The sequence below is a fragment of the Megalops cyprinoides genome, chromosome 19 (assembly GCF_013368585.1).
Source record: "Megalops cyprinoides isolate fMegCyp1 chromosome 19, fMegCyp1.pri, whole genome shotgun sequence".
Lineage (NCBI taxonomy): Eukaryota > Metazoa > Chordata > Actinopteri > Elopiformes > Megalopidae > Megalops > Megalops cyprinoides.
This window is the reverse complement of record NC_050601.1, coordinates 25,150,963-25,170,406: the sequence shown is the minus strand read 5'-3', so window position 1 is coordinate 25,170,406 and position 19,444 is coordinate 25,150,963. Positions and strand designations below refer to the sequence as shown.

The following is a 19,444-nucleotide window of genomic DNA, read 5'->3' as shown; positions in this document are numbered from 1 at the left end:
TGGCAGTTCTTTGGTATAAATTGAACTAACAGCTGTACTAGGCCTGTTACCCCGTACTGTTCGTGTTGGAGAGGGTCAAAGGTCAGCAGTCTGCTGGCACATTTAGTCTGGACCCTTCTCTTCTCACTCTTACTGGCCAAGACCTGTGCATTCCTGCTGCTAAATGTAACGTCTCTGAACTGCAGTCAGGTCCACTGTGTATACAAAAAGCTCCCTTTCGTTTTAAGCACAGAGAAGGCGTGCATCATCAAGTGTTCCTCTCTGGATGATTAGTAAAGTGCGACTTTTAAAAAAATTGATATCATCCCTCATTTGCCTGGCAGACGTCCTTTTTCAGGGTGACTCGCACAGCATGACCCTTTATACAGCTGGATGTTTATGGAGGAGATTCAGGGAGAGCACCTTGCTCCAGGGGAAAAACAATAGTGTCTCCCATGGTTACAGTTCCTGACCCAGAACCACCAGGTCACCCTGCCACAGTTTCAAGTTGCTAAGAATAAACCCTACAAAATATACAGCAGTAATGACAGTCGAGAGGTGTGTGTGCGCGTGCATGTATATTACATATATATGTACATGTAAGTGTAATGAAAAAAGCGCTTCTGTAACACAATAAAAGATGGCCACTTTTGCTTATCCTGTCCCTACATCTTTAAAAAATGGGTTTGGGGATTTTTGAGAATTGGCTTTAACAGTGTTTTCATACCAACAGGTGAAAAAAATCCATACATAAAGTTGCATTATAACCAATGGTGTCTTCCGCACCACCCACTGCTATTGATACATACAACCTTCTCACTATTATATGTTGGCTGACCTGGTTTAACGTGTCTGCTGCATTGCTTGTCGATTTCCACCCTGCAGACATTGCATTCTCAGCAGGGAGGCCTATACCCAGCATGCCTCGGCTCTCCGTGTATTAATTCGCTTTAACGATGCTTAATGACGATTTTTAATATTGGCCCGTCTGGACTGCCTCTGCAGGAGTTCGCTCAATCTCCTGCGGCATTCAGTGGCTTTCTGGGTAATTAAGGCACCAGGCTGCAGCTCCGAACCCTTTCAGACAAATGAAGCCTCGTCAGAGACGAATCCGCTAAAAGCTCCCCGGGCGTTCAGATTAGTTGTCGCGGACGCAAGTCTCGGGTGCTGTGGAGGCCCCCTTCCTGTCCCTCTGTCTGAGCCCTTTTGTTCTCCTCTTCCGTCCGTGCGGGTGACTGTCGTCACTAACGCCCCCTTTTCTCTTCCTGCAGGAGGAAGAGTGAAAACCTGGAAACGGCGGTGGTTCATTTTGACCGACAACTGCCTGTATTACTTTGAGTACACAACAGTACGGTTTCCTTTTTAATTTTGACCTAAGCACTTTTATTGGGGGGGGGGGGGGGGGTGTTTGAAATGAAGATGTGTGTGTGTGTGTGTGTGTGTGTGTGTGTGGTTATGTGTGCACATACATAAGTTGATGTTCATGTGTGTTGCCATGTGTGTGGTTATGGGTGCATATTCATACCTTACTGTGTGTGTATTGGTGTGTGCACCGGTTAGAGCCTGTATGGTGCCTGAAAGCCCCTCAGTAAGGAGTGCTCTCCCTGTGTTTGCTACACCCCCCCCCAGGATAAGGAGCCACGTGGCATCATCCCTCTGGAGAACCTGAGCATCAGGGAGGTGGAGGAGCCCAGGAAGCCTGTAATAGACCAGTCACAGCCCTTACACCTGCCTTCACTGAGGCTTTAGTATCAACACATGCCTTAGAACTGAGTCTCCGTTTATTCCCGAAACAAAACGCCATCTTCGTCATCGTCATTATTGCTATCATTTTAGTAGTAGTGTTGTTGTTGTTTGGGGTGGCAGTGTAGCATAGTGGTTAAGGTAGGTTAAGTGGGCAAGGTACTTAACCCCAAATTGCCTTGCATTGTAACTGATGTACGTCACTCTGGGTAAGAGCATCTGATAAATGCCAATAATGTAATATTATAATGTTTGTTATTTATTTCAGTGCCTTTTCCAAAAGGGAAATGCAAAAAAATTTAATGCAGTTTAAAAACAATCTGATGCACATACTTGTTTTTTATTTTTAGTTGTGTAGTACTCATAATAGTAATGTTTGGGGGAAGCTCCAATCCATAGGGAATAAAATTAAGCATAAACTGAAGGAGAAAAACAGATCAGAGTTAAAGCTTAAAGAGCCGTGCCTTAAGCAGAGGTGAGGGAGGACTGTATAGTCTCTCTCAAACTCTGCATGTGTCTGCTGTGTGCCGCTGTGCTAACCCATACTCTGAATCTGCCTCCCCTCTAGAACTGCTTTGAGCTGTATAACCCCAGTCACAAGGGCCAGGTCATCAAGGCCTGCAAGACGGAGGCGGACGGCAGGGTGGTGGAAGGGAACCACGTGGTCTATCGGATATCCGCCCCCACGCCGGAGGAAAAGGAGGAGTGGATCAAGTCCATCAAGTAAGGGGCCGGACCGCCGAACTGTATGCCTCACCTATCGCATATCTATGTGACCCTGAATGAGAAATCTCCCTTTTACACTGTAGCATCAGAACCAGGCTGGCACAAGCTAACTGGCCCTGGATCAGGATGATTCCTTTTCCATTGCAATGCCCTACCTATGCAAATGATAGTGACTGCCAGGGCTTTTGTAACAAGGATTATGTCATAATTGAAAATCCCAGCGAATTTTGTATATAAATAGGTGGCATTCTCTTTTAAGCAGATCCAAACCATTTCAATGCCTACATTCATGAAAGATCCAACGTTTTTGCATGAAAGACAAGGTGAAAGATTCAAACGTTTTGGCATGCTGCCCTCACCAGCGGATGCCCAGTGTAATGAAATGTTATTATAGCAACATTAGCTGGCAGGACAGGGAACTCAGATATCACAAGCGAATCTTGTATTGGGACACCAAGTCAGACCATCTGGACAAGAGGCTGAGTGTTACAAGCCCCATCCGCAGCAGTCATTAGTTTTTAGCTTTTTTTTAGCTAGTTTTTAACAGCGTTGCACAGCATGACCCCCCCCCCCTCCAGTGTCTTGTCTCCCCCCCCGGTTTCCCTACAGACTGTTAGGGAAAGGGCCCCACTCATACCGCTGGTGTGATAAGGCAGTGAGGACGTACCCTCTCTAGGTCCTGGTGGGGTTACAGTGGTTATTCAGAGGACGCAGTACTGCTGATTACATAAAAAAAAAAACAAAAGACTATGTGAAAGGATTTGCCGCGCCCTGCATCTTTGGTCTTAATTTTCTTTGTCCTTTGTCCTTTGTTCTGGAGCTTGGTCTAGGTTGTAGTTACTTAACAGCCTGCTGAACGTGCCCTCAGTCAGGACTCTTGATGAGACAGGAAGAAGGCCCCCTTTTCAGGCCCTGTTTTTGTGATCTGGAGTTCCTCTCTGAATTCGCTCTCGGGAGCTCTCCCACCGGCCTGGCTGCGTCTCCCGGGGCGACTGGACGAGGCTCTAAGGCCTCCCATGCTGCTTTGCCTTCTGCTCAGTGTGTCGTGCGCATATGCGTAAAGAGAGAGACTCAGGGTGGGAGTGTTGGAAAGGCATACCAGCTAGGTGTGTGTGTGTGTGTGTGAAGTGAATGTGTGTGTTTTTTATTTTTTATTCTTATTTAACCTTTATTTAACCAGGTAAGTCCCATTGAGATAAACATTTCTTCCAAGGGAGATCTGGCCAAGAAAGCAGCAGCACACAGTCAAGACAAAAATGTGTGTGTGTGTGTGTACCTATATGTGTGTTTGCACATCTGTATATACTTGTGTGTGAACATACTGTATGTGCGTGCGTGTGTGTGTTTGCCTCTGTGCGAATATGTGTATGTGCATCTCTTTGCATGCATGCATGCAAATATATGTGTGTTTTCATGCATGTAAATATGTGCATGTGTATGTTTATGTATGTGTGTGTGCATGTGTGTATATGTGTGTTTGCAGAGCAGTGGAATCTCAGGAGTGTCTCAGTGTTGTGTGAGACTGAGGCTTAGTGTCAGGCAGGGGATAAAATTCAGGTTAGTTCAGCTTCTCTTTCTTCTTTGATCAAAGCGGCACACAGCTCTGGAAACAGCAGCGCATTGTGTGTTTCAGAGGATGTTATATATTATTACTCCTTAAAGGGGGTTTGAAGTGCTGGGGGCTCCCTTTATACCATATTGCACTCTTAATTATATTATATAGAGCACACATGGGTGGTGAGAGGCCAATTACCACTCCAGAAGTGCTGTGTATTCTGTAGGAATTGTACTATGCAAGTGGTTTACATAAACCATTTAAAGTATACCTGGGGCTATTCTCCTAAAAATGAACTGTAGTTTGCCTTACAATTATTGTTTAATATGTTTATGTAAAAGGATCTTGAAATCCCTTTTAAGCTGCCTGGAAACAGTTGATAGGTATCTGAAAATGCACCCCCAGGGAAAGATTTCAATTAGATGTGTCAGGCATGTCTTCAGTAGCCTTAATAGTTATTCATAAATGCTGAGTTGGTCCAACTAGACACTTTTCCTTGGTTTTACCTGAGGAGATGTGTGTGTGTGTGTGTGTGTGTGTGTGCGCGCGCGTGCCTGTGTGTGTGTCTGTCTGTCTGTGTGCGTGTGCATGTGCATGCACATATAAGTCTATATATGTTCAAGCAAGACTAGTGCTAACAAGACTGGTGTTAACAGTTTAACCGTCTCACGAGCGAGTTAAACTGTAGTCAAATTGTTCTTGAAAGTTATAAATTTCTGACAGTAAAAACTCGATTTGAATGGCACGGCATTTCGAGATTCAAATGAAGCCGGGGAGCGAGTTTATTTGACATTTAAGACTTGCTTTGAATTTTTGCATTATTAAGGGTAAAATTTAGGTTAACCAGCTGTCCTTCAGGAGTGGATCTTCCAAGAAATATGACGGTCGCCGGGGCTTTTTTTTTTTTTACTGAAGTCGCTTGTCTCTTATCGGGTTGAGCGTGGGGGCAGTACGCCCCAATATTCAAAGACGTGATGACAGCTTCCTGCTGGTGTGAAAATGAAATTTACCTCAGAATACGGTACACACTGAGCTGTTGTATGTCAGAACGGGGACGGGTGGGGTTGAAGCGCAGCGGCGGTGTTTGACTATGCAGCGACCAATCCCCCACCCTCCTTAAATCGCTCGCAGCGGGCGTGTCCCCGAGTCATGCCTGCTGCTAGTCTCTCAGCGCTGGCTGTTTTCTCTCAGTTTTCACCGGGAAATCGAGGGGATTAGTCACTCGCTTATATCTCCCCAGGGGGTGTGGAATCGCAGCCAGCTCCGGCGGGAGACTCGGCTCTTAGACTACAGCACGACTGCCTTACCCTCTAATCTATCCTGGCTCATTACAGCCAGCTTCTGTGCGTGCTATTGATATCAGAAGACTCGCAAATTATTCATGTATGCTAGATGTGTGCGTGCGCGCGCGTGTGTATATGTTTTGAGGTGGACGGGGACAAGGTGTAATAAAGTTTTGAAAGCATTAACATTTGGCACTTACAACGTATTTTATGAATTATGACAAACAAAACGGATCCTTTTTCCATTTTATGCCTGTGTATAGGTGCCGATTTGTTGGCGTTCTGGAAAATGCTCCACTTCTTTCAGAAATTGTCTTTGAAGGACAGAATATTAACGGAACTGTAGAGGGTTAGAGCGAAAGCTTTGTGCGAGCGCTAAAAGCATCCATCCACGTAACTTCCCACTCTTGCGTTACCAGATTCTCAGGATTGGAGCCTTTGTTCGCAGGCGTTTTATCCACAACGAGATGTATCACATCAACCAGTTTAAATGTTAATTATTAGAGACTCTTACAGTCTCACATAGGTCTCTACAACAGTGGAATCACGGGGGGAAATACACTAACACCAGGAGTGATGGAGGAGAAATTCCTGAGAAACTCACAAGAAAAACCTGGGGCTGATGAGGATCGTCAGAAACCATGGAAACCAAACTGGGTCACAGAACAAACTTTCCTCGTTTTTTGATCTAGTTAAGGCAGGGGTTTGCATGAGTGCGCCTGCATTTCCACATCAAAGATGCTCGAGTTTTCTCCCTGAGTATTATTTATTTAATTCGTCTCTAATTCGCTTTTCCAGAGCCAGCATCAGCAGGGATCCCTTCTACGACATGCTGGCCACCAGGAAACGACGGATAGCGAACAAGAAGTGAAGGAGCCGGCTGGGCGGAGTAGACTGGCCACCCCGGCAGCAATCCAGTCGATTTTCGAAGGAATTCTCGCAGACAATCCCGAGTTCATGGGCGTTATGAGATATACAGGACCAAACACAAACACAAGACGTGAGATGATCAGAGGACCGAGACCGCGCGGTGTGTGTAGCATATTCTTTCCGTACAATAGTCTCCCTGCACGAACCGTCATCGGTGTTTTCCCCATGCATTTACAGTCCTGGCGTTCTCTCAGTTAGGTTACTTGAATAGCACACCTGGATAAACGCAGCTATATGCGTTAGAAAATAACCCCGTTTATTTCTCCCTCTCGCTCCACAGACATACGCGGGGGCGCGCGTTAAACCAAGCACCGTTCATGTTATACAACATATAAGAGAAAGCAGACTATTGTAAAAATAATGACGGCTCTGTAGAAGAGTTCAAGAGCCGTGAAACGTTGAAGTAGAGATGTCGCGGTCAGAAAAGAACGAGCAGTTTGGTTGTGGCTCCAGTCCTAGTGTGCACATGATAGCAGTGATTCCATACAGTGAATGTCCAAATCACCTTTGGAAAAAGTGTGTTGAAATATTAGCACTACCAGCGTAGGAATCCATTCGGTAGCCTTGCAGGCCAACTTATGGACCCGTCCCAAACGTGCTTGCGGTGCACACAACACAACGATTGCAGCCGTCAGAAAATACTTGTAGCAGGCGAACTTTGGCAAATGAGATGTGTTATCGACAGGTATAACTTCTAATTGATTACGTTTTGCGCTACTTCTGCGGATACTACAGCTAGCCTTTAAAATGAAGTTAAGGATGATCTATACACTTAATAGCTCTCAAATCAGCTGGGCTGATCTCATGTCTTGTATGAAACATGGAAAATCATATGTAAAGCCCTTTGTCTTCTCTCAGGGAAGGGTGGGGATACCAAACAGTCGTTTTAAGCTTTTCTTTAAGGATTCTAGTGCAAGAGGCTGCACCCTACGTATTAGGCTACCGTGATTCATATGTGTTTGCATTGTTGCTGTAACATGTAAGGAAGGTGGCTTGCTTGCTGCCACAGACTGTGCTTTGGGAATCCATTGAAATTATAAAAGCCAATTGCATCTTAATATTTATTTTCCTTGTGCAATTGCAACATTATGTTTGTTACTGTTAAATGTAGTTAAATTATGTGTATATAATGTATATAAGTTGTATTTTCTTGATGTTTGTACATTTTATTGCATACAAAACCTAGCGGCTATTTTGTGCAACAACACAGTTCAAGTTCAGTTCAGTTCAAGATTCTGTTGGTAACGTCATTCGGTAGGTGGGGTTCGAGGGTCTTTAATGTGATACCCAAATGATGTCGTGTGATAGGGATTGATGAAGATAAAGCCAGTAGTTTTACATGCAATTGTAAAATAAAATAAAAGCCCTGACCCAGGGCTTACTCTTATCTTGAAATGCCTTGTGTGGCAGTAATTAAACTTTTCTAATGATGTTTGAACTATGTGTGTAATGGTGGCTTCTCTGAAATACCAAATGATGAATTAATATGTAAAGCTTTCTTCTATAAGTGTATAAACTTTACATAATGACAAATTAAAGCCAGGTGTTTGTTTACAAGTAAAGGAGTGTTGGGTTGTCTTTCTTTATCGTGGTTAGATTAGTCAAACATGAAATGCCGATATAAATTAACACGCTTTATATGTAGTCTTACAGGGTTGCATCATCTCTTACAGACTCACTCAAAGTGAAAGACGTAGCCTACACATTCATCATTATCGTAACGTCATTTATAAACACACACATACTCACACACACACACACACACACACATCTTCATATGTATGTGTGTGTGTGTTAATCAGAACAAGTTATGACAAAAATAGAACCCTAGAGCCACATAAAAGTAATACATAAATAATACAAGATTATAGGTGCTTATAACAAACTTCGCAAAGACTTCAGCGAGATTAATAGTACTGTATATATTATGCCATATATATTTATTCACAATGATAAATGTTCCAATAAAGTATTTGCATCATGCAAAATTTATGCTGGGAATTTCGTCGCGGTGGGTAGGTACTTTTGGCGATCCGCACATTAATTCTCATATTTTTTATTTATGCTGCATCATAAACAGCGTACTGTTTGACAGTCGAACTTAATTGCACAGAATGAGAAAACGCTGAAACGTTCCGTGACAGATTACTGTAAGATCCACTTTCTTTGAAGCGTTTTAGGGGTCGTCTATTCCAGCGTTTCCCAACCCTGCTCCTGAAGGCACACCGTCCTGCATATCTTCTATCTATCCCTGCTCTACCTACCTGACTGAACTCATCAGTGGCACTTTTGATTAGCTGAGCACACCTGATTTAGTCAAGCAGGAAGGATCCATAGAAGATATGCAGGACAGTGTGCCTCCAGGAGCAGGGTTGGGAAACACGGGTCTATTCGAATCGCCTGCGAGGCCTGTGTCCTTTCCAAGAACAGGAACGCAATAAATCTGTTCACAGTGTTTACCACACTTTCCTGGTAATGTCGCTACATCCGGATGCATGAATTCAGTTCACCTGCCTCTTCAAGCGATCCAACCTTGAAAGAACTGCTGGACGAAAAACGTCCAGAACACAGTAGCCCTTGTTGAAGGTGTGAAGCTTAGTTACAGTACGCCTGCAGCCTCTTATCCACGGCTCCATGTAAAAAGAACAAAAAAATCTGATTCTGCGTTTGAGTCTGACTACGCTTGCCTGAAGTGAGCAATAAAACTCGCACAGTGAGAAAGTTAGGTTAAGTCACGGGGGTTAAATAAAAATACACCAGTCCCTTAACAAGGTGCTCCAGGAAAGTGGTACTGACACCTGCTGATGGAAAAACGCACTGCATTTTCGGTGAATGCATTTAAGAGACTGAAATGTATTTTTAACAGTAGCGTGAAAGTAATACGTATGAATGTCGGAAAGTACAATATAGAAACGACTGTGTCCGAATCACTGTCTTGTGAGCGGAACAGCCTTTTTCACATGACATGAGATGCTGGTTTTATTTTGTTATTTGTGACAAGTCTTTTATAGCAGAGTGCCATAAGGGGTGAGGAATAGGGCTCATAACCGTAAGGTGACAGTGTGATGAAGGACTGTCAGTTTTGTCCGCAGCGCTCCACAATCTTAATCATCCCGCCTCTTAAACCTTCTCTCACGGACGTATTTCACAGCCAATCAACAGCACGGATTTCGCTTCTCCATAGAATTCCACTCAACTGCAGCCATCGTCTCCCTTTCTTAGCCGGTTTCGCTTGGTTCTCCGAAATTATGAGGGATGAGTTTCGCAGTACTGTCGTCGGACTGTAACTGTGTTAGAGAACTGTGTGCGTGCAACAATAAGCACGAGAAGTTGTAAATAGTCCCGTTAATTAGCAGAAAAGGTAATCCGAATGCTCTAGTGCAGGGGTGTCCAAACCTCTCCTGGAGGGCCACTTGTCCTGCATGTTTTAGATCTCTCCCTGCTCCAACACAGCTGATTCAAATGATCAACTCGTTATGAACTCCTGAAGCTGCTGAATAACAAACTGATCATTTGAATCAGCTGTGTTGGAGCAGGGAGAGAAACATGCAGGACAAGTGGCCCTCCAGGAGAGGTTTGGACACCCCTGCTGTAGTGGCTACGCATTTTAGCGTGCTATTCTTTTGTATGTTAGCACAACTAATTTGTACTGAATAACAGGATCTTACCGTTATTATATTAGGCAAATGTTGATGTACACTGGTTAGCGTTATGTGTTTATGTTATACCGTGACCGAGTTAAACACGTTTCTGCGAAAGGGGAACGCCACGGTAGAATGTTAGATTTACCTCTGTTTCGCTGTGGCTTTACTAGTGGTGAGACTGTGAGATATGCATCCAAGTTAGGCGTAATCTATTATTCCTTTACGAGTGCACATGGAAACCGCATTGCATTATGCCTTAATTCAAGTATGTCCTGTGTAGTACCTTTAATAAGTATAATTGTTAAAACCAGGAATGTAACGTAATGTGTACAGCCTTTGATTTGCTGTTATATTATCTTATATTGTTATCTCCTTAGTTTTCTTATGGAACCACATTCATTGAATGTAAGCAACTCAAATTCTCTGCTCAATAAATACTGCATTGGGAAGGAACATCTCTGCATTCTTGCCGGATGCCTCACCGCGACCACTATTCCTACAACAAGCAGTCTGTAGCTAAAATTTAACTTTGAGTCTGAACCCATAATAACAGACAGGTTCAAATCCTATTTTGGTGCTGCTGTTGTGCACTTCAGCAAATCACTTAACCTGTATTGCTTCAGTACATATCCTGCAGTTTAACTGGATAATAAACAAAAAGCTACATAAACTGCCCTGGGAGAAACTGTGCTGTACAACAGTGTTACTTACTGACCTGTGCAATGGTTGCATTTTGTTTAATGGCTGTCAAAATGTTTCCCTTGTTTGTCTGCTTCTTGCATGCAAAGTGGTTGTCTTGCCACCTCAATGGCTGTTGTGGTTCAGTTCTGCTACACCATCTGAACCAGATGAAACTTGACCCCCAATTCCAGAGGTACACTGGCGATCTTCCATCAGAGCTGAAGCTGACGTCTGACCCCAGGGGTGACCCTGGAAAGGTTATACCAGGCACAGACACCTGAACCCCCCCACACATACTGTTATTGGAGGGAGGCAGGCAATACTATATTCCTGTTTTTACCAAAATACTGCACAGCTGTGCTACTGCAATAGATTTTCTGACAATTCAGCATCATTGTAATAATCTTTCTTTTTGATGTGGTCTAAAATTACTCCACCGCTGTTAAAACTAGATGTTAATATGACACAACCCAGAATTCAAACATCCCTATGATACCAGGGGGTGTTGCGAGGGGTGGATTTGTGACACAGTGCAGACTTTGTTGGCCCCGTTGGGCCCTTGAGTGAAGTCCTGGTCACATAGGACTCCCCAAGGTATTCAGTGACCTTTTAATCACCTTGTTAAACGTAACCCTGTGTGAATATGCCACTCGGTAAAGCTTCACTTTCCCATTTTACCTACTGCTCTTCAGAGCATCTCGAGGAGCCCTGCGTTTTTAGTGATTTGTAACAATTCACTGTATGACACTTTGAAGCAGCTTATCATACCTAAAGAAACCACACATAGCAAAGCAAATATTCATAAATTGAGACCAATGCAAACATTTCATTGTTGTTAAAAATAAAGAGGGCAGTAGGGTCAATGCTCTAACACAGGTATCTATACCTCCCAGCAACAGGGAGCGCTATGCTACTGGGAGGAACCCAGCAGCCCACTCCTGAAACTGGTCTGTTCTCATAGAGAGCTTACTCTCATTCTTTTTTTTTTTTTTTTTTTTTTTTTTTTTTAAATCAATGCTACGCAAAGCCTGTGCCGGTTCGCTGAGCTTAAAATGATCTCAATAGCTAATCATCCTGTTTACTGGGCAAACTGGGCTTTGGTTTATTGGATCAACTGCTGTGCTGATTCACTGATCCTTATAACATGAGGACGGCCTGATATGCTGGGCCTCCTGAATACGATGTGCCGAAAACAAAAAAGCAAAGTTTTCTCATGCCATACACCTCTTCACATATGTAAAGAGTAAGTAAATGTGCAAGTGAACTCTTTACATGCAATTTACAGTCCAAAGTAATGATGATACTGCATGTTTGAGTCAAGGTGAAAATTTTAATAGATTTTAAGAAAACAAAACAAAGAAACTGCTACGAAGTCATACATCACATACTGCCCATGAAGCAGCAGGTCCCTTTGCTAGTCCATAATACAACACTTCATATGCTCGAGAGCTAGTCTGTTTCTCAATAAAACGCAACACGCACGCACACACACACACACACACACACCAGATATTATGAGGTTATAGAGGCATGAGGTGGGAAGGAGTTAGGTGTTTACTACATATGACTTTTTTTTTTTTTAAAAAATCATTACCTAACATCACCATGTAACGTATTCAAGTCCTCCCGTGTGGGCGTGGTGTAGTGGACAGACTATCAGTAGTGGGTGGGGTCACTGCAGGAGGGCGTAGGCGCGGCTGAAGTGGCCCAGGTTCTCGCACGACTTCAGCCACTTCTGGACGTTGGGCGGGGCAGAGGAGGCAGAGCCAGATTGGAGCACACAGCAGGCGCACACGATGTCGGCGAGGGAGAGCTCCGCCCCTGCCAGCCAGGGACTCCGCCCCAGCGTCCCGTTGAGCGCCCGGAGGACGGCAGCCCGCTCCTTGCTCCCGCCCTCGGCCATCTGGAAGAACGCCGTGTCCACCCAGCTGTCCGCCAGCGTGGCGGCGGCCGGGTCCCGGGGCTCTGCTGCCAGCAGCCGGTAAAGGAAGCGGGCGATGTTGCCCTCGCCCTCGATGGGACACATACTCTGCACGCTGAACTTCATCTGCGTCTTCGGCACTGGAGGGAGACAGCGAGCGAGACGGTGAGCGAGCAACAGGTGAGACCAAGAGGACAACAGTGAGGAAGAGAGGAGGGATAGTGAGAGATGCAGGGTGGAAGGGAGACAGTGACCAAGCAAGAGATTTAGAGAAAGAGCTGGTAGAGAAGGAAAGGGGTAAAGATGGAGACTGAGTGACACAGAGGTGAGAAAAAGAACAGAGGAGATGGAGAGAGGGCAGAAGGAAAGAAAAAACGAAAGAAAGTGAGGAGTGATGGAAAGAGAGATAGAGAGACTGAGGAAGGAGGGATGGAGAGAGAAACGGTGAGAAACAGAACAACAGGCAGCCATCTCATGTTGCCATAAAGACCAGGGTATCCTTGGGGTGATAATTTTACATTGCTGATTAAGTCTCCTAGGTTTTCCCAAAATAAAAAATAAATCCAGGGCTTTAAACTGACCGTGCCTGCCATACTTTATCACCGAATATCAAACAGTTCCAATCATGCTTGCATCACAGTGAATCTGTCGATTTTTAAAAGGCACTTAAGAGGCAACAGCCAGGTGACTCGGTTCAGTCGGTAAAGCACTCGTTCTGAGTGTAGACTGAACGCTACGGCCTGGGCTCGAACCCGACCGTGTCACTAGCCGACAGTGACCGGGAGGTCACATGCGGAACACACTGGCTTCGTTCCGCCGGGGTAGGGGTGGGTACGTTGGCAGGGGCTTCGGTCCCATTAGCAACAGCGACCCTTGCTGGTCGATGGAGCGTCTGTGGTCCACGTGCCAAAGCTGCATACGAAAAGTCCTCCTCCGAGTCATCTCTGTGCTAGCTTAGCTTCTGGACTGCAGTGCGAAAAGAGGCAGCGGCTGACATCATGTGTCTCGGAGGAGGGCTTGTGCTTGTCCACGCTCTCCCGGATTGACAGTGGGGGTTGTGCAATGGGACCGAACATCGATGATGACACATTGGGCATCCCAGAATTCGGGGAATTGGGCATTCCAAATTGGGGAGAAAATGAAAAATGGGGAAAAAAATGCCAGGTGACTCAATCTCAAGATGCAACACTGTAGCCTTTCAGCAGATGGACCCTTCAGGTCAGTGCACATCCAAAAAAATTGTGTGCACGTTAAATGGAAACAAGTAACAAGTATGCTCACTAAACCTCATCGCAACCTTGGCCGACTCCACTGGTTCATAGCAGAATTACACACGTCAACATTGTTTCTACAGCGAAACACTGATGACCACCACCTACAGCAAAGTTTGTATCTGTCATAAGAAAAACATTTTCGCATTTTATCAGAAATACCATCAGATATCCCTGATGGACCCCCTCTTCCTTACCGTCTTTCCATATGAGGGTGAAGCCCAGCTGGAAGCGCTGGCGGGTATAGCTGTGGGCGTCCCGCGGGCCCAGGCAGGTCAGCAGCGGCGGGGGCACGGCTGAGATGGATGAGTGGACGTGGACGGTGGACAGCACCCGGTAGCGCTGGCACAGCAGGCTGTGCAGGACCAGCAAGGACAGGGGAGGCCTGGCAGGGTGGGCGTTGATCACGATGTCCCTCAGGGCCCCCGGGTCCTGTTACAAAAAACCCAAAAAAGCCCTGTCAAGAACCACCCCCCTCATCTGATTGGTGCATAATGCAAGAGGCCAACAAATGACAGTGCCTGGTTTTTAGACACGTGTCCTTACTTATATTTGGGGAATACTGTGCCCAGTATGTGAAATCCAACTGCCAAAACTATTTTCAATATTAACACTTAAAGAATTCTTAAAGATTCTTAAAAATTCTTAAAGAATTCTGAATTCTGTTTCTTATCTGTATATAAATCATGCATCACAGATAATTAGGGCTGCCCCCTGAAAGTCGATGAGTCAAATCATCTGTCGGAGACCCGTCAGTCGACTGAGATTCTTCAAGTCGAGCAGTATTTTTTTTTTTGGTCAGTCAGTGTGCATTACAATAACAGGATAAAACAGATAGAAGCTTACAAAAATGCAAAGGGATATCATTTCAATGAGGAATTATAAATAAGGGGAATCATAAATATATTTTTATATTCTAGCAGGGCTAGCTGGCGTGCTTGCTAAAAAAAAAAAATCCACGTGACAACATGCGTTGGTGGTTAACTGATGAAAGAAGCTGAAACCTGAGGTGGAATGGTTGGTAAACTAGGCTAGCTATAACCATGTCTCAGAAGAAGTCTTAAGTTTGGCGGCATTTTGAACATTTGAAGGACAACCCTAACAAAGTTAAATGCAAACGCTGTATGCAAGAATTTGCTTGTCATTCAACAACATTGAACATGGCAAACCACTTGAAACGGGTAAGTTGCATAGCTAGGCAGCCATTCTGCAATTATCTGGGCAGATTTACTATACATATAATGCAGGCAATAAGTCTATTTACAAGGCTAATTTAACCCTTTCGCACGTAACTTATTTTTTATGCTATGTAGCACGCGTGTTACGTTACATGGTTTGTTATGTTTTCATTGGCATTATTAAGCTTTTCATAGTTTTCGGTTAGCATTTACTATATTTTTAAATGTTAAATGGCTGTTTCCTCAAAGCTAAAATTAGCTAGAATTTTTCTGATCCAGTTTTCTAATCGCACCGGTTTTAGCATACACGCTAAACAGCTAATCACACCGGTGTGACAGTACGCGCGAAAGGGTTAAATGCTCAAAAATATGTTCCCATGATGAGTCTATTGCATTTGACTATGTTAATGTGGTCGAAATCATAACTGAAACCCATGCCAATGGATTTTCTGATTGCCAGGATGAAAAAAATGTGAAAAAAAGAGGAACAAATAGTCGAATCTTCATATTGAACAGCCAGATCCGATTCGACTGACAAAATTCTAAGTCGGGTACAGCCCTACAGACAATGCAGTCTGCAACACTGTTTCTAATATAGTAGGATCAACTTGGGATAACCCTGCCTAGCAAATTTTGCAGCTAGCAGCTAGCTAAATCTAAATAAACAAACACATTTCACAAACAGTGCACAAACATATTTCCATTGCCAAACTAATACAACAACTCATTTTGGCCAGTAAATCTGCCAGTCTAAATGATGTGGCTAATCTGTGCAACTTGCAGGTTGAGGTCTGACATGAAAGTAGGACAGTCTCCCAGTGCTCCAACTGGAATTCAAGCCTGCAACCCCCTGGCTTTGTCTCCCTGGCTCACCTTGCCCAGCAGCGTGTCCAGATCAGCCGTGCTGGTGAGCATGGAGATGGCGCCACCCTGGGGGATGGTGGTGGCATCCAGGTCTGCGTCGGGGGTGGTGACTGTTTTGGCCAGTCCGTCCACGGCTGCCTTCAGCTCGTAGAGGCGCCGCATGATCTCATCTTGGCGGGCTTCCAGCGCCCTGATCGCTGGGTCCACCTCTCCATTCTTGGAGAGGGAGACAGGGGAAGGGGAAAAGGGCAGTGAGAGAGGGACACAGAGGAAGGGGCTGACATAAAGACCAGCAACTGAGAAAAACCAAAATCCCCTACACCTACTCTTCAAACAACGGACTTAAGCAAAACCAAACCCTGCTGTTCTCACTATTTCAATACAAACACCCTCCAAAGAGGCACACAATGTAGTGCCAGTGAATTTACAAGAAGAAATTAATCTTATTATGCACAAAACAACGAAATGTATTCATAAAAATCATAATCTGGCAAACAATCAGCATACAAATACATCAGAAGGCAATGGTGTAGAGAGCCAGGTCAGCTGATTAGGAATCACAGTTGCCCATTTGACAAGTATTATTTCCACTGGAATGCACAGAGCCACTGGCACCAGGGGAGGGACTGGAATTGTTTTGCTACATACCTAAGAACTTATTCATGTCTAAGGAACATAAAGCACTAGGAAATCTGTTTGGAAAGATGTTTTAATGAACTGAAATGTATTACACAGGAGTGCCAATTTTCAGTCCCATTTAATGGGATCTTCACAAACTCTACCATCTGAATGAACACTGCTGAGAGAACAGTTCAAACAGATTAAACCCAGTGATCTACAAAAAGAGCTGACACCCACAAACTTGGTCCAAATTCCCTTTGGAATTACACAGGCATATCTTGATAGTCTGTGAATTTCATCTACCATAATAGATGGAATTATGAGAGTCACCTATCCTAAAAAGCAGCCTGGACCAGGCAATCCTGCCCATGGATGTGGCGTCCCTGTGGCTAGCCTCTACAATGTCAGCACGACTAAGGCCCAAGGCCTAACAGGGAAGCCTGTGACACACTGTAGATAAATCTCCAGTCACCACTCCTGTTGCTTTCATTTATTAGAGTTAGATTTAGGGTTAAGGATGGGGTGAAAGGTCAGTAAGGGTTAGGGTTAGGCTTTACGATGCCACATTCCTGGACAGGTCAGATATGGACAAGACCATTTAGGACAGATCCATCCACAGCCAGAGCCTCCCACTGCTCTTAGGCCCAGATACGCCATACTGGATTATGGGTGAGTAGATTAGGTCTTGAGTAGCACTGTAGACACATGGCAGATATGGTACTGTTAGGATTGTCAGGTGTGGTAGGCTTACAGCTGCCTTAATTCTAATGATGGAAAAGAATCTTTAAAAACATCAGCTGTACAGAAACTGAAGTGTTGGGTTTTATATGGCAAGTCTTAATTTTCATTGTGATAAAAACAGTAAAAATATTAATTGCATGGACTACACTTTCCTCATCAGCCACCTGTAGGATAGGTTAAATATTTTTAATTCAGAGAGTCACATTCCTCACATGCCTCATTTAATGTGTAATGTGCAAGAAAGAATTACCTTTAAGGGTAATGCCCGTGTGCATGCTTTCACACATGCACTGATAAGCACTCTTCACTTGCAAACTAGTTTTTCTTGTTGCCTGCCATTTTCCTATGCATTAACTGCCCTTAAATTGATCAACTTGTCAGTTAATCCGCCATACGGAAAGGTTGATGTTTTAATCCTGCATGGGGACGTGGATATTTAGGCTGCAAAGGGAGGATCAGGTTTACATGACTTATGAGTGACTTACATAAATGTAGGTTACAATTTGATCCATTTACAGCTGGGTATTTACTGGGGCAATTGTGGGTTAGGTACCTTGTCCAAGGGCACAACAGCAGTGCCCTAGCAGGGAACTGAACCAGCAACCTTTTCATTATGCTTCTCCTGCTTCTTACCAGCACACCACACCACTTCCCTTTGCATATATTAGGGAACACCCCTCTGATGGTCTGAGCATCTATCTGCTGGAACATACGTTATAACCAGAGGATTGAAGGCTTGACCCGCCCACTGTCACTGTGCCTCTGATTATCCCCAAATCACATCAGCAAATATCCAGATACATAAAGGAATACTACACAGAAATGTTAAGGTTTTTTAATGTTCCTGAGTATGAGCGACTGGTCAACAAATCTATAACAACAACAATAATTCAGAACAACTATCTAACCTAAACTTGTCAGCCCTCGTCAGACAATGTGCTGGCCAAAGAACACTTTTTTTGCATTTTTGCTCTGTTCAGAAGTGCAGAAGTGGCAATTCGTATTAGTAATAATAATTAATAATAATTATTAATAATAATAATCGTATTATGTTGCGCCACTGACGTGAAGACAAGAAAAATCACAGCCACGATTGCATCATCCAACCCAGATCCCCAGATGGGTGACAACCTAGACCAACTAGCCAGTAAACCTAGCTAAGTCAGTTGCCCTATTACACTGAATCGACTGACAACTGACACTCGTAGCAGTCAACGACAAACGAGACATTTCCTAACGAAAGCTAGTTAGCTGGCCAGCTACCTAACATGCTAGTTAGTGGATTCACATTTTTACCTAGTACTGGAAACTCGTCCGGTAGCCTTAGTGGGAATCATTTTTGAAACGTAATGTCTAGTTCTGTGTCTGTCAAGATGATTATTCATTTCTGGTATAGTTTCCTAGCAAAGTTGATTTTGGATCATTTGCACATTGGCAAGCTATCTGGCTTTGTGCCACTGGCATTTCTAGCCATCCCAACGGCCGGATGGAAATTACCTGGTGCGCATGCTCTCCGCAGCCGCTGTTCTGCGCGTGGATATTCGGTAACTTGTACATGCAGGTTGGCAAATCAATCTTTATGTCACCACTGATCGGCTTTACCTGGTACATGGGCATGACTTCGGATGACTACTTCGACAGCAAAACAACACAAAAACAGAATTCCTTTAAAATCCACCCTCGCCACGGACCCACGAGCCACCCGTATGCGTACGTACCACCAGAGGAAGAAGGCAATCTCCTGAAACGTCACATCCGGATTGTAGTAGGTCAAGCAAAGATGGCATATGGTTGAAAGATATGGAGCGCTAATGTTTTATTGTGTCTGATCAATTTATAATCCACTTCTATACAGTCGGCACCTTCTGTCTGCTCCCTCCAGTCTTCAGTAATAGTTCTGTAGCTGCAATGTTCAGTAATCCGCGTAGCACTGCGGAGTAGCATTTAGGCAATTGGTCTAATGACCAGAACATTGCTAATTTGAATCCACTGAAGGACCGTGCCACTTTACCTTTGAGCAAGGTGCCTAACCCAGATTACTTCGGTAAATATTAAGCTTTGTTGTAGATAACGTGTAATAAGTATAAATCTGTCCCTAAATGATGTTTCAGGCAAATAAGTAATTTACTAACGTAGTGGGGAAATAACTAATTCTTACCTGGAGGCCGAGTCTCCAAAGAATACTGGTGTTCAGACTGGTGTCCTGATGACCCCTTTCAAAAATCCTGTGAGGTTTCTAGCTTTGCATATTTTCAGCACTCACAATTCTGACCAGAAAGCAGCTCAACATAGCACTTCTCTGTAGCA

The 19,444-nt window shown here is 44.2% G+C and overlaps 2 protein-coding genes across 3 annotated transcripts in view; one reads left to right on the top strand and one right to left on the bottom strand.

The window, feature by feature from the left end:
* The window catches only part of LOC118794341 (cytohesin-3-like), a 38,159-nt gene extending 31,417 nt beyond the window's left edge, over window positions 1-6,742 (top strand). The window contains exons 10-13 of the mRNA XM_036552576.1: window positions 1,251-1,327; window positions 1,609-1,680; window positions 2,291-2,445; window positions 6,085-6,742. Coding sequence (XP_036408469.1) covers window positions 1,251-1,327; window positions 1,609-1,680; window positions 2,291-2,445; window positions 6,085-6,157 — 377 coding nt within the window. The 3' untranslated portion in view covers window positions 6,158-6,742. The remainder of the gene's footprint in view (window positions 1-1,250; window positions 1,328-1,608; window positions 1,681-2,290; window positions 2,446-6,084) is intronic.
* Window positions 6,743-11,857: 5,115 nt separating this feature from the next.
* On the bottom strand, window positions 11,858-18,861 carry aimp2 (aminoacyl tRNA synthetase complex interacting multifunctional protein 2). Of its 2 annotated transcripts, none has more exons than XM_036553014.1 (4): window positions 18,635-18,861; window positions 15,785-15,991; window positions 13,931-14,165; window positions 11,858-12,602 (listed from the first exon to the last, which is right to left on the bottom strand). In XM_036553014.1, exons 1-4 carry the CDS (start codon window positions 18,752-18,754, stop codon window positions 12,214-12,216), a joined length of 951 nt encoding a protein of 316 aa, XP_036408907.1. In that variant the 5' UTR covers window positions 18,755-18,861; the 3' UTR covers window positions 11,858-12,213. The 2 variants fall into 2 exon arrangements, with proteins under 2 accessions (XP_036408907.1, XP_036408908.1); XM_036553015.1 differs by having other exon boundaries at window positions 18,740-18,861.
* Between the last annotated feature and the right edge of the window lie 583 nt (window positions 18,862-19,444).

Bases quoted from the DNA above. Each gene is read 5' to 3' on its own strand.
- aimp2 (XM_036553014.1), bottom strand. From the start codon at position 18,754: ATGCCCATGTACCAGGTAAAGCCGATCAGTGGTGACATAAAGATTGAT. The intron at 15,992-18,634 runs GTAATTTCCATC...TCCCTCTCCAAG, and splicing joins GCGGAGAGCATGCGCACCAG to AATGGAGAGGTGGACCCAGC. The intron at 14,166-15,784 runs GTGAGCCAGGGA...TTTTTGTAACAG, and splicing joins TGGACACGCTGCTGGGCAAG to GACCCGGGGGCCCTGAGGGA.